This window comes from Ostrea edulis, chromosome 9, assembly GCF_947568905.1.
Source record: "Ostrea edulis chromosome 9, xbOstEdul1.1, whole genome shotgun sequence".
Lineage (NCBI taxonomy): Eukaryota > Metazoa > Mollusca > Bivalvia > Ostreida > Ostreidae > Ostrea > Ostrea edulis.
Genome location: NC_079172.1, coordinates 41442293 through 41454588, shown reverse-complemented (window position 1 = coordinate 41454588; position 12296 = coordinate 41442293). Strand labels below are relative to the sequence as shown.

The 12296-nt window shown below is 34.7% G+C and overlaps 1 protein-coding gene across 1 annotated transcript in view; it reads right to left on the bottom strand.

Annotated features, from left to right (window-relative positions):
• Positions 1 to 12296, bottom strand: part of LOC125657996 (uncharacterized) — an 89382-nt gene that overhangs the window by 1806 nt on the left and 75280 nt on the right. Inside the window, exons 97-110 of the mRNA XM_056149232.1 lie at positions 11468 to 11646; positions 10884 to 11016; positions 10376 to 10533; positions 9304 to 9342; positions 8695 to 8819; positions 8369 to 8455; positions 6369 to 6733; positions 5329 to 5402; positions 3436 to 3468; positions 2224 to 2409; positions 1244 to 1401; positions 1034 to 1110; positions 712 to 864; positions 68 to 296 (exon numbers count right to left, since the gene is read on the bottom strand). Coding sequence (XP_056005207.1) covers positions 68 to 296; positions 712 to 864; positions 1034 to 1110; positions 1244 to 1401; positions 2224 to 2409; positions 3436 to 3468; positions 5329 to 5402; positions 6369 to 6733; positions 8369 to 8455; positions 8695 to 8819; positions 9304 to 9342; positions 10376 to 10533; positions 10884 to 11016; positions 11468 to 11646 — 1996 coding nt within the window. The remainder of the gene's footprint in view (positions 1 to 67; positions 297 to 711; positions 865 to 1033; positions 1111 to 1243; positions 1402 to 2223; positions 2410 to 3435; positions 3469 to 5328; positions 5403 to 6368; positions 6734 to 8368; positions 8456 to 8694; positions 8820 to 9303; positions 9343 to 10375; positions 10534 to 10883; positions 11017 to 11467; positions 11647 to 12296) is intronic.

Below are 12296 nucleotides of genomic sequence, written 5' to 3'. Positions count from 1 at the left end.
TTTTTTAAAAAATTCTGACATTCATCAATTACAAGACAAGTTTTAGAAGTGACGTTCCTAGCCTCACCTTCAGTCTGGACCCCACATTGAACCTCTTTCCTCGGTCCTTGTCGCTAAAGTCGAGGACCATTCTCTCCTGGGTCAGGATCCTGATCCCGATGTACTGATTGAGACTGAAGTGGATAGGTTGGAATGGTGGAGCATGAACATGAGTGTGCTGGTCCTTCCACAACCACTTCCTCTTCTTGGCACCTGTGTCATCTAGTTCTATCCCCCCCAACTGGTCCATACATAATCTGCAATACAGCAATTCATGAATTCTGAGATGTGCGCTTCAGATTTACTTATGGGTGCTGTAATGGTATTGGAAAAAATGTTATCCAAGTTCCTACTCGCTACTTCAGAAGGTTTTCAAAATAGACATTCTTTACAGTTGTAGATCAAAGATTTACCAAAAAACATGGACAGAAATCTGTGCCATGCATTCAATTCCTCGAGGGCCTTTACATACAGTGATGAAAGAGTATATCTAAAATATGTGTGTAATTTTAATTTTTGTAAATTGTCTAGTTAACTATAATTTTAAAAATTGCTTGTGAATTTGATTTCTGTAGTTCTGATATTTGGAGACTTGTTTTTTGACAGAGCGCATCAATTTCAGAACCAGGAAATTAAGAAATGTTATATCATAAGATGTCTACCCTGACGTACCGTAGGACGCCATTCCAGTGATAACAGGAGGCGTATCCATTGGGTTCAAACACGGCCAGAATATTGGACTTCTCCGTGTCCGCCTGCACCACGTAATTAAACTGTCCCAGCTGCACGGAGCTTATGGCAATGGCTAGGTTACCTGATGGATAGCTAAGTATGGATTAAGGAAGATGTACCACTATCAAAAGAATAAATAAATTCATTCATTCTCAAAAAATAGATTTACAGTAGATTGAAATGATTTAGACTGTTTTAGTGGGAAATGTGACACTGCAGTTTATGTATTGTTGAACTCATTTACATTGCAGAAAAAGGATACAATATATTCCCCGTTCCATCTGGAAACATGGTCAGGAACTTTTGTCCATTTTCATAGAACTTCTCCACAAGACCCAGCTGTGAATACATGTACAACATTAACAACAAGTCTGTGCACAAACTATCTAAATGTCATGTGTATTGCACACATTAATGACTCCAGAACATCTAACTGATGTCTAAAAACAACATTTGGAAGACAGTTCTGTACCTTTCCACTGCGGATGAGGTCTATATTGAGAGGCTCTGGAATGAATGTGTCGTCCTCGTCATCGGCAAGAAGCGGGCTTGGGGGACGGACAGTCCAGCCCTCCTCCAAACATTTCTGGGAGGAGAGCTGATAATTTATGGTTTTCATCTTCTGGGCAACTAAAACATCACAATTACTGGTATTACAACTGTTCTTGAAGATTGACAATCATATTCATTAAAGGTAGAGATGCGATATGAAATCAAGATGATAAACATGAATAATGAACATAAAATCTGAATTTTTCCTTCTTCCATTCAATGACATATTTGACAAGTACAGTGGTATGAATTCTGATCAGATAATATATGTAATGTTATGATGCGACATACACTGTAATGTGGGGTACTGTAGATTCCTTATTTTACGCGAGTACTTAATATCGCAAAATGACTCGTATACGTCAAATCATGTAAAAAACATGAATTCCTCTGTTAATCAAGAGTTTGTACATGTATTTTAGCAAAAAGAAAATTAAATGCGAGTAATCTTATTTCGCAAGTGTTGCCTCGTGTGAAACTACGCTATCAAATTCCTCCCGTATATTTAGGAATCTACAGTATTACATGATGTTATTTTTTATGACATGACACACGGGAAAAGCTGTTACGAGTTCATCTCTATCAATGAAGAAGCAGTCTCAAGAACTAATCCTAACACCAGCTATCAACTGATAAATATGAACAGTCATTATAATCCCTCACTTCCCAACATCCATTTATACCATGAACAAGAACCATAACTCCGACAGATCATAGATACAAGTAATATTACATATAACAACTGCATGTATTATATTCCTTCAACAAATGCTGAAAAGTTACCTCCAAGTAGCATGAGTGTACATTAGGCTAGTGATAAATATATACTGGAATATATAAGACATACATTAACACAGAGTTATAATAGATCACTCTCCTGCTCCACAGAGCGTATTCTACCTGCCAGCCCAGAGCGACTTTCTGGGTTTCGAAGTTCTGCGTAGGTCAGTATTTTGTCGTTTTTTTCTTGCTGCCTACTGGCACCCGAGCGGGGCAGCGAGTGAATAAAACTGCCAGTGGACCTAGATTTATGGAAACTTAACCCTGATTTGGTAGGAGTTTTACCATGTGTATCAAAAGTTTCATCTGTAGTTATAAATAAATATGTCATAAAACGTTTGACAGATTACATTTATACACATGTTTAAAATAGCATTATGATAATAGAAAATAAAATTACTTATAATGCACTGTATAACATCAGTACTTATTTCTCCAAATTGTCATTTGTTATCATTAATTATTATGATTAATGATTGATATAATATTCCTAGCTTAATCAGAGAAGCATTGGGTCAGTGGAATAATCCGATTATATGTGTAAGCATTCTGTTATGTTAGATTTATTCAATGGAAGCAAATACAATTGTATACTAGTTTACCATTCTTTTAACATTTACCGATACTACATGCTTACAAACTTGCAGTCCATCAAAGTTTTTATATTATGCAATCAATACATTCTTTTAATTCTATGATATTCAATTGGGTTTAGAAAAATGGTACTCTTAATCACACACAAAAACCCCTGACAAACTGAATTCACTTTAGGAGTAATGCACTTTCTGTATAAAGCTGCACAGGACAGACACACGGGGGACACTACATAGAAATGATAATCCTCTCAAATCCTTGTCAACACAGGACAAGACTACATAAACACACTACAATGGATTGCCGAGAAGTCATTCTTTGTTCAAGCAAACTCTGTTCCTATGACACAACACAAAAAATAGAAATGTGCAGATGAATATTATGTGAGGTACGTTATATGAACAAACATATGGAGAATATATTGTCATATGACACAGACTCCTTTACAAAACGAGAACTTTGGAAATATACATAGTTCATACAGCAAACACACCTCTTTGTTAACATAGTCTAAACAGGAAGCACACAGTAGGTTTCTTCCATTCTAGCCTGCTTTGTTCACAATTCAATCTGTGAGCTTCCTTACCCAGCTCATCAGCAAATGATAAAAAGCATTGAACTAAGGGAGGTAACTCTAAATAGATTTTGTCACACACCAGGGTCAGTACTACTATGACAGTGAGGGGGCTGTGAGGGAAATGTAGCTCTGAAAAGCAGAATATCAAAACAACCCATAACCTATGCTCGGTAAAGGCGGTGGTGATTGGCTATCTGTAACGTGAAAAATGAAGGCTCATAGTAAATTGTTATGAGTTGATGAATTGAAGCCACACCCCATTCATAACATGCTTTTTATTGTAGCTATATATAGTTCTCCTTCAGGTAATGACTGACATACACACTTAGTTCTCAGTAATTAATACAAGTAAGGCTATGAATTCTATCAAAAACTCATGCACTTCCAATACCAGCTCTTTCCTACTTCTGGAGTCACTGAAAATGGTAGGGTACTTTTTGTTTCAGTATAATAATATTCTGTTTTTTAAAAAAAATATATCATCAACTTCAATCTGTCCAGTGTACAAAACAGAAGTTCATCATTTAATTTCATAAAACGTGAATTACTGTGTATACATATTACTGATTTTTAATGTTAGAAAGATAAATCTCAATAATACATGTACTTCACACTATGTATGAAATTGAAGGTAACAAAATTAGTAGCCTCGTTCTCCGATTAGCCTACCTGTGCCATACAATGCATTCATCTCAAATCCATGGAAACGTCTTTGTGTTGCTGGTATCAATACAGGCAGAAAGACAGAAGAGAGAAAGCAGAAAGTTCAAATTGAGAGATAAAGTTTAAATGTATTAATTAGGGATAAAAGTCCTCTACATAAGCATGATGGTGTATTGCATGCAAAGAAAGAAAAATCTCTTGATAGGCATTGAATATACAGTATAAACTGTCTACACTTGATATTGAGTAAGCTGAAGTAAAACTTTACATACATTTTGGCATCTAATTTAAGATACTGTTATAAAATATATTCTGTACAAAATTCCGAATGTTTTCCATAGCAAAATATAGTCAAAATTCATTATCTTGAACTCGATGGGACTGAGAAAAAAACAGATATCTGAGGATTTGAGTTATCGAGGGTAAAATACTTGAAGAATGAGTTGTTGGGAATTCAAAATCACTTCGACATATCCATGGTATTCGAGATATTGGTGTTTGAGATACCAATGTTCAGCTGTACATATTTCAGTAAAAGTACTGTATGTTTAGATTCATTGTATGGTCAATTTCTGATTTCTGGAGAAGGGGGGGGGGTGTTAGAGATGGCAATATGTTCAAGCTATTCTACATGTACATAATGATAATGAAACATGCTGAATGAATCTAATCAGACTGGGGGTGGTTTGGGTTTATGAAGGGATGGATTTGGGGTTAAGGACAATAGGTCATGCTGCACCTACCCATTTCTTTGGATAAATTTTGGATTTCCATCGCTTGTCTGTGTTGATAAAGGGATCTACCAGCTAGACCACACACAAAATAACACAAAGTTACATAAAGTGATTAATCAGGTGTCAAGTCGGAGATCACAAATAATGTGTTTTCTAAGTTATATTACAGATAGGGAGGTCTCTCATTGAAATTTCTCCATAGACACAGAGGTAAACAGTACGGCATATTTTCTAAATCAAAATATCATTTGTGATCTCAGATGAGAACCAAATTTGTGTAGGTTGTTCATTTAATAAATTAACCCCATAAATCAATTGCATGATTAGTATGACTTCCAACACAAATTTGTTTCTCCAGTGATAAAAAAAATGAAGAAGAAAGAAACATAAGCACCAATAATATAATTATTTAGCAAATTAATAAGAAATAAGTGAAATATACATGTAACTTTGAAAACTTGTGAAAACTGATGTTAAGATATTATGAAGGCAAATTGTCCTTGTTAATGAGCAGAAATCAAAATCAGTAAACTTGCAAGCAAACAGGTGACAAATGAAAAGTATTATCCAAATTGTTTAGCCCCTCCCCCCTTACAATATGCTTGACTGTAGAGCATCATAAGCATCTACAAGCACTATATAAGGTTGTAAACTTACAAGAATAGAAATTTGACTGCTGCTGAAATCCTGAGGCTTCTTGTTGTTTCCTCTGCATTTCTTTCTCTCTCATCCTGATGGAACATTTCAATTGTAATCTTTATAATGATTACTGTATACAGGGTTATTTTCGTCCCGTGTTATTTTCGCCTTACTACACTTGTTGATGGTTTTGCTCTGTTTTAAATTCGCCCAGACACAATTGTGTTAAAAAGAGAAATATGAGAGAAGAAAAACAATTTTGCCCACTGACAACAAGGGCAAAGGGCGAAAATAAAAAGGGGGCAAATATTTCCCTGTATACAGTATTATAATACACAGTTGTATATAGTTAATATCTGCCTCTGAATTCTTTTGAAGTTTGCCCTCTGCATATTGTATTCATTTCATAGCCTATTGGACTTTTGCAACACTCTGACAATAAACATTGACATTGGCATTGCATGGATATCCAAAGTTTGGAACTGTGAATCGTCATGTTGCAAGAACAAGCTCTACAAATCACAGCTTTCTATTTTCAATTGATACTTCACTATTTTCATACTTTAAAAAGCCTGAAATTGCCATTAACCTTCATCAAAGAACTCTGATTAAATACAAAAGTTTTCCATTAAAGAATAATGTATAATTTTGCATTAACATCCAAGAGCAATCCCTAATCCAATGGATACGTTTGTTTTGCCTCAGACTAGAATGAACTCCGTCATTGGATAAAATGCGTCACATGATTTCTCTAGACGGTCAGTAGCAAAATCTAGATGGCAACATGGTGCATGTAACATTTTTTGAACTTTATTTCTTTCTTATACATATTTGCATATTGGTCCTTAACAAAACAAAACACTTAATAGATTTGTTACTGACTGTCTACAGAAATTTGTGGGGTTGTTAATGTCCATTAGAAGGCTCAGCCTCAACTTGCCTTCCATGAACTTTGATACCCCGACTAATTTCTGCAGACAGTCAGTAACGAACCTAATCAATAATACAATATTTCTTCACCTCTGTAATGCCTAATAAACAATACAATATTTCTTCACCTCTGTAATGCCCTCTCTTTAGCCACCTTCCTGTCCTCTTTGGAGCTTCCGTAGTGAGGATGTGAAGAAATGTTGATTTTCTTGGTCTGGTTGCGATGTTGCGACTCCATGAGCTGCGCCTGTTCTGTTGTAAATTCTACAAACTCGCGGTACTCGTTACAACAATACAACTGATCTGGAGGTAAGGTCTGTTGTTGTTCTACTGTAGGCCATGGCTGTACAGCATGTCCACAGAATTCACACGTCCCTCCAAACATACCGTAAATGCGACCCTGTTCATCCGTTTCTGTCTCCACCTCTTCCTCCTGAGCACGCTCAGAAGGGTCACTGACCTCAATTTCCTTTTTCTCCGATTCTCTGTTGTACTACAAAAATATAACACCATCCTGTTTCAGCAGGTTATTTATAAACTCTGATTTTCACATGAATTGGTAATTGTACATTTCTGCTAAGATAACCAACTTATTCATTCTCAATGAGAATATACTACATCATTATACATGCATGAATAATATACTAACTAATCAAGAATATTTAAATAAATCATCTGTAAAAAATACTATCCTTGATGAACTCAAAAAGTAAATGTTCTCCATCAAGTCATTAATGAAATCATGCATTTTAAAAGATCAACAAATTGCTTATTAAAAAAACACTCAAAATAACACAGGTATACATGTATTACATAGTCTAAAAAATGAACATTAATTATTTGCTGTAAACTGAAACAATAAAAATAAAGTATATATATATATATCAAACATTCTGAATCTGCAGTTGCATTAAAAATGAATGGAGGGCACTAAGGCACAATAAGGTCTTATTCAAACTGATTTATTCCAAATGCTTGAATTGTATAATTGCATGGGGCTATTCATTGGCTGAATAAAAACATATTCCTTTGTGGTAAGGGATTCCCTCGTTGAGATTTGTTACTATGATGCAACATAATCTGATATTAAGTCTTGTGTTTAAAGTCTGTCTAAATTTAACACAAAATGTGTGATTTTGGTTACACCTTTTTCCTTTAGCTCCATCCAAACAATGAGATGAAAACAAGAGCTGTTGTCTCAACATTGAAATCCTACTCTTGACATTTACGTTTGCTTAACATGAAGACACAGTTTTGGGGGTTTTTTGGGGAGTTTTTAATAAAAGTGAAATGACATCCTTATTGCCTCCATCTCTTTGTGCTTTCGACATTACAATGTAAACAACAAAGCTGAGCTGAAATATACCTGACACCCGCATCTGCTGTCAAAAAAGATAATAGCTACTAGCTTATTTCACACACTGCCTACCTTTCTACAGAATGACTAGAGTAAAATGTAAGATGAGTACAAATTTTTGTATATTTAGATTAAATTTCTAAAATGTGTGTTGATAAAAATGCAGTTTTGGGTATTTGTGCACTTCAAAGTCATTCTAACATTGTGCAAGGCTATCTGCTTTCATAGCACCATAACATTCAATACTTCTATCCTGATCTTCTAATACTAGTACTAGGAAAGCAAGACATGTTTAGTCATTTAACAATATGCCTTTCCAGACACTATAATTCTTTAAATTAAAGTAATATTTCTTCAATTTCTGTATGCATTCAAATGTTAAAATTATTCAATACACAACCAGTTAGTATACAACTCTTTGGTCAGTTGACTATGAAAACAAACTCTTCTGTTAATATACACTGTGGTTTTATCAAATTGTCCTTGACATCAAATTTCATGGATTTGTTTTGTTGCATGTTTTGTTTATTTTTTTATTGAGGAAAAATTGCATATAGCTGATTATTTGATTTTGTGGCCTGTTACAAAAATGACAACAATAGAAATTGGTATTTGACCCAAAATGATGAAACCACAATACTATATGATTAGTACATGTATTGTACATCAGTATAAATTCTACAGTTAGTCACACCACCAGAGCTGACTACATGATGCTCTCTAAGTACTAATAAAGCCACGCCTCCAATACCAAAGCCACACCCATTTTACCTGCAGGATCTGCGGCGGACCAATGCTAGGCATAAAAGTACGATCGTCCTGTACCTTTCTCCCGGTGTATTCTTCCTCATCTGAACTCTTTATTGCAACACAATAAATTCATTTCATTTCTTACATATATATATTACAACTAGAACCTTCAGCATTTTTTTCACTTCAACAAATCACATATCTAGGGGAATACATAGGCAGCGAATACAGCCACATCTAGATACATCCTTAGATATTGTCACAATGTTTTTTAAATCCATCAATTTAGCAAATTACAATTTTTTAATGACTAATTTTACACAAATTGACAATAAATGCCATCTTACCGTATCAGAGTCGCTACTGAGTTCTAACATGGGGACTCCGAACTCGTCATTGACTGGGTAGGGGGAGGTACCCGAGGACTCCTCCTGCAGCACAGGCATGTCCGACTTAGACTCCTCCTTCTTGCCTACACAGAGCATGAGCACATTTAAAGTGGAAATCATTTTTGTTATCAAAATTTATTTCAGCAGACTGACTCCTGAATTTATCTTGTAATATTAAATGCATGTCCTTAATTTGCTTTGCTTATATATGCATAAAGAAAAGAATTTATTGAAAAAATTCAACACAATACTGTATATGCAGAATTTTTAGCGAGGATTTAATTTTGGCATTATCAGCGATAGTGTTACGATAGCTAATATTTTTTCATATCCAAGGTAGCAGCTATCTTTCTTGAAATTATAAAGTTGTTAAAAGGAGCTCTCACTAAATATAGATACATCTATAATTCATTGAATAATTATTAAAGTTGGGTCTCGCTAAAAATATCTTTTATACAGTATCTCTTGTAACAAGTTAGGAAAGACTGATCCATAGCTTTTTATATATTTTGTTGTTTATTAATCATCCAGAATTGTGTTCAGGAGAGAATGAAGATGCACTATTACCTGAAGGATCATCATCATCTTCATGCAAAGAGTTTAGACCTGAAAGATGTGAGAAAGTGAAGAAAAGTGCCTCTACACCACATCAATCCAGTGTTGTTAATTAACCCTAATCAATCCAGTGTCGTTAATTAATCTTAATCAATCCAGTGTTGTTAATTAACCTTAATCAATCCAGTGTCATTAATTAACCTTAATCAACCCAGTGTTGTTAATTAACCTTTATCAATCCAGTGTAGTTAATTAACCTCAACTAAAACAGAGCACAGTATTGCCAGTGGTTTTTAATTTTAGTGGACTGGATTGTAGTTAAATATTTACGGGTCATTTATAAAAAAAAAAAAAAACAACACAAAAAAACAAAACATTGCTTCATTTTTATATATAGATCCACATCCAAAATGTGTGCGCCTAAATTTTTTGAGTTTTGAAAAGAAGACTTTTATATTGAATATTAATTTCAAGCAAAAGAAATACATGTATCTGTACAATTTTGTAACCTGAGTGTCTATCATGCATTTTCTATATCTGCATGAGTTGAATGCAAAGTGCAACAAATTAAGTCTTGGTAATTTGGTGACAGTTTACAAATGTATGTATTATTATCACTGCAGATTTTGGTGAAAATTTCACCTTTGGGGACGGACTTAGTTGGAGTTGAACGCGAGTCTTTCTTTTGTTTTTTGTTCTTCTCGGACTCTGAAATAGTGTTCATGCATTGATCAGGCAGAACATAAGACTATGGAGTACCTGAGTAATAGTAAAAGACTGCAGCTACTGGTCTATCAACACTGAAATACACATCCTTATGCAGTTTATTGTTCAATATTGTTCAGCATTATGCTGAATGTCTAAGAAAAAATCACATGTAATTCAAGCTGTACAAGAACATATAATGAAACGAATTAAACTGTCTTGCAAAATTCTTCCTAAATTGTTGCTTAGAGAAATACATGAACATAAAATAAAGTTTCCTTAAGTGGTGAAAAAAGTTGTCTTGTGCAACTTCTAAGCTCCAATTCCCGAGTGTAAAAGCCTTAACCAAAGAGGACAGTCTATTATACATAAGACTTACTATCTCTTGGTCCCAGAAGGCGGGCCTTTCCAGACTTTTCTGCCTCCTCCAGCCAATCCCAGTCTGTCTGGGTATTCTCTGTAATGAACGTTACTTCACGTCCATCAAAAGTTTTTCTTTTCATGATGTCCTTCTTTGCACTAGACTTGGACTTTCTCCTGCGAATTATAAAGATGACTTATCATAGGTGTTTTAGTTTATATGAAATATACATTATTTAACACATCTTTGTATAGAATCAAGTGAACTCTGCATTTAAAGTCTGTATGAAGTTGATTCAATGCCAAGATATCTATATCAACAATGAATATAATTTTTCTTTTTATTTGCTAGGGATGAAAAAACAATTATATTATTGGATTTATTGTATACCAGAAAAAATTACCAGAATACAGAAGTCTTTGCATTGCACTATATGATTTTGATTACTGTGACCGATAAATAAATACTACATGTAGTACTGTATTACAACAAATGAATTTTAACATTGAATAATATCGTAATTTACACAGTGGGTGTGCTGTCCTCTGAACTTTTGTCTGTTCCTGACTCTGGTTCTGATGGAGCCTCCCTACGAAATCCTCGTAATACGGCTGGTTTAGATTTTCCACTTCCTTGATTTTGTCTGTTTCTAGATGAGGCTGTTGTGAGAAAGAAGCAAATTTTATATGAATAAACATGATATAGATGCCATATGTGTCCACATAATGTAAATGCACTGCAAAGATTAGTCAACATAGAATGTATGTACAAGACAGAATATTCCTAATGAGGTGTATACCTTTACTCAGTATACCATAGTAAACCCATGGAGGCTGATCAAGTTCGACATATTCCCTGTTGATACACGTAGAAGCTATGTGGCAATCTAATTTGCACATGTACATAACAATGCACAAAATTCATTCAGCATTTAAAATTATATGGCATTGTACGTTGGCATCAGTGAGATATTGACTGTGACATCACTAAAGGACTGCATATTGTGACATCATAACATAGCTTTAAACGACTGTGACATCATAATCATGATAATGCATCACAATATAGCCTAAAATGACTGTGACATCATAATGCTTCTGCTAAGCTTACCGTTGGACACACTGGACTTGTCATCGTCGTCTTTTGAGTTTATTTGTTCGTCTTCACTCTCTGAGTCAGAGTTTGGAAGGTCAAATTCGTCATTGTCCCCTCCTGTCCCTATAGGAGGCAACGGTTTCTTGAGGGGGAAGCGGGATTCGGAGGCGTTATCGTCTGACAAGATCTCCATTGCGTCTCAGATGTTGTCAAGGCCCGCCAAATCTATAACATTTTCCTGGGTATATTTACAATTTTTCATATCAAAAGCAATCTTAAGTGATGAAAGGGCATTTAATGTGTTAGAGACAATTCGTGAAAGGGTAACACCGTGCTGTTGGTTTCCTTTCCATTATACGGCAGTGTATATTGTCTTGTAGTAAATATTTGTTGTAAAAATTGAGTTTCTGTGATGACTATGCAATAATATGCCAAGATCGAGTGTTCACAATACTTTAAATAATCTTATTTACCCTGTCATGCCCCTTAGTCCTCCATCTTAGTTTACAAACTGGTTGATAACGACGATCACATGACTGAAATAGAAAGAAATGATTGGCTCCTTAAACATCTTTAGTATTTCGCCCCAATGTAATTCGTTTCAAATAAAGATAGTTTTTTGTTTATTTTTTTTTAATTAGGCCTAGTGTGCACCAGGAGTCATTTTAATACAGTTAAAGTTGGAGCTATATTATATGAGGATGCATGTGTTAATACATAATTGTAAACAGAGTTTAGACTCCAAAGCATGCAGTTCCGTTCAATGAGTTATTTCTCCGATAAAACTATCCGACCTATTTCAACTGGATGCTGGACATGATTTCTTATACGATACTTTTGTCAC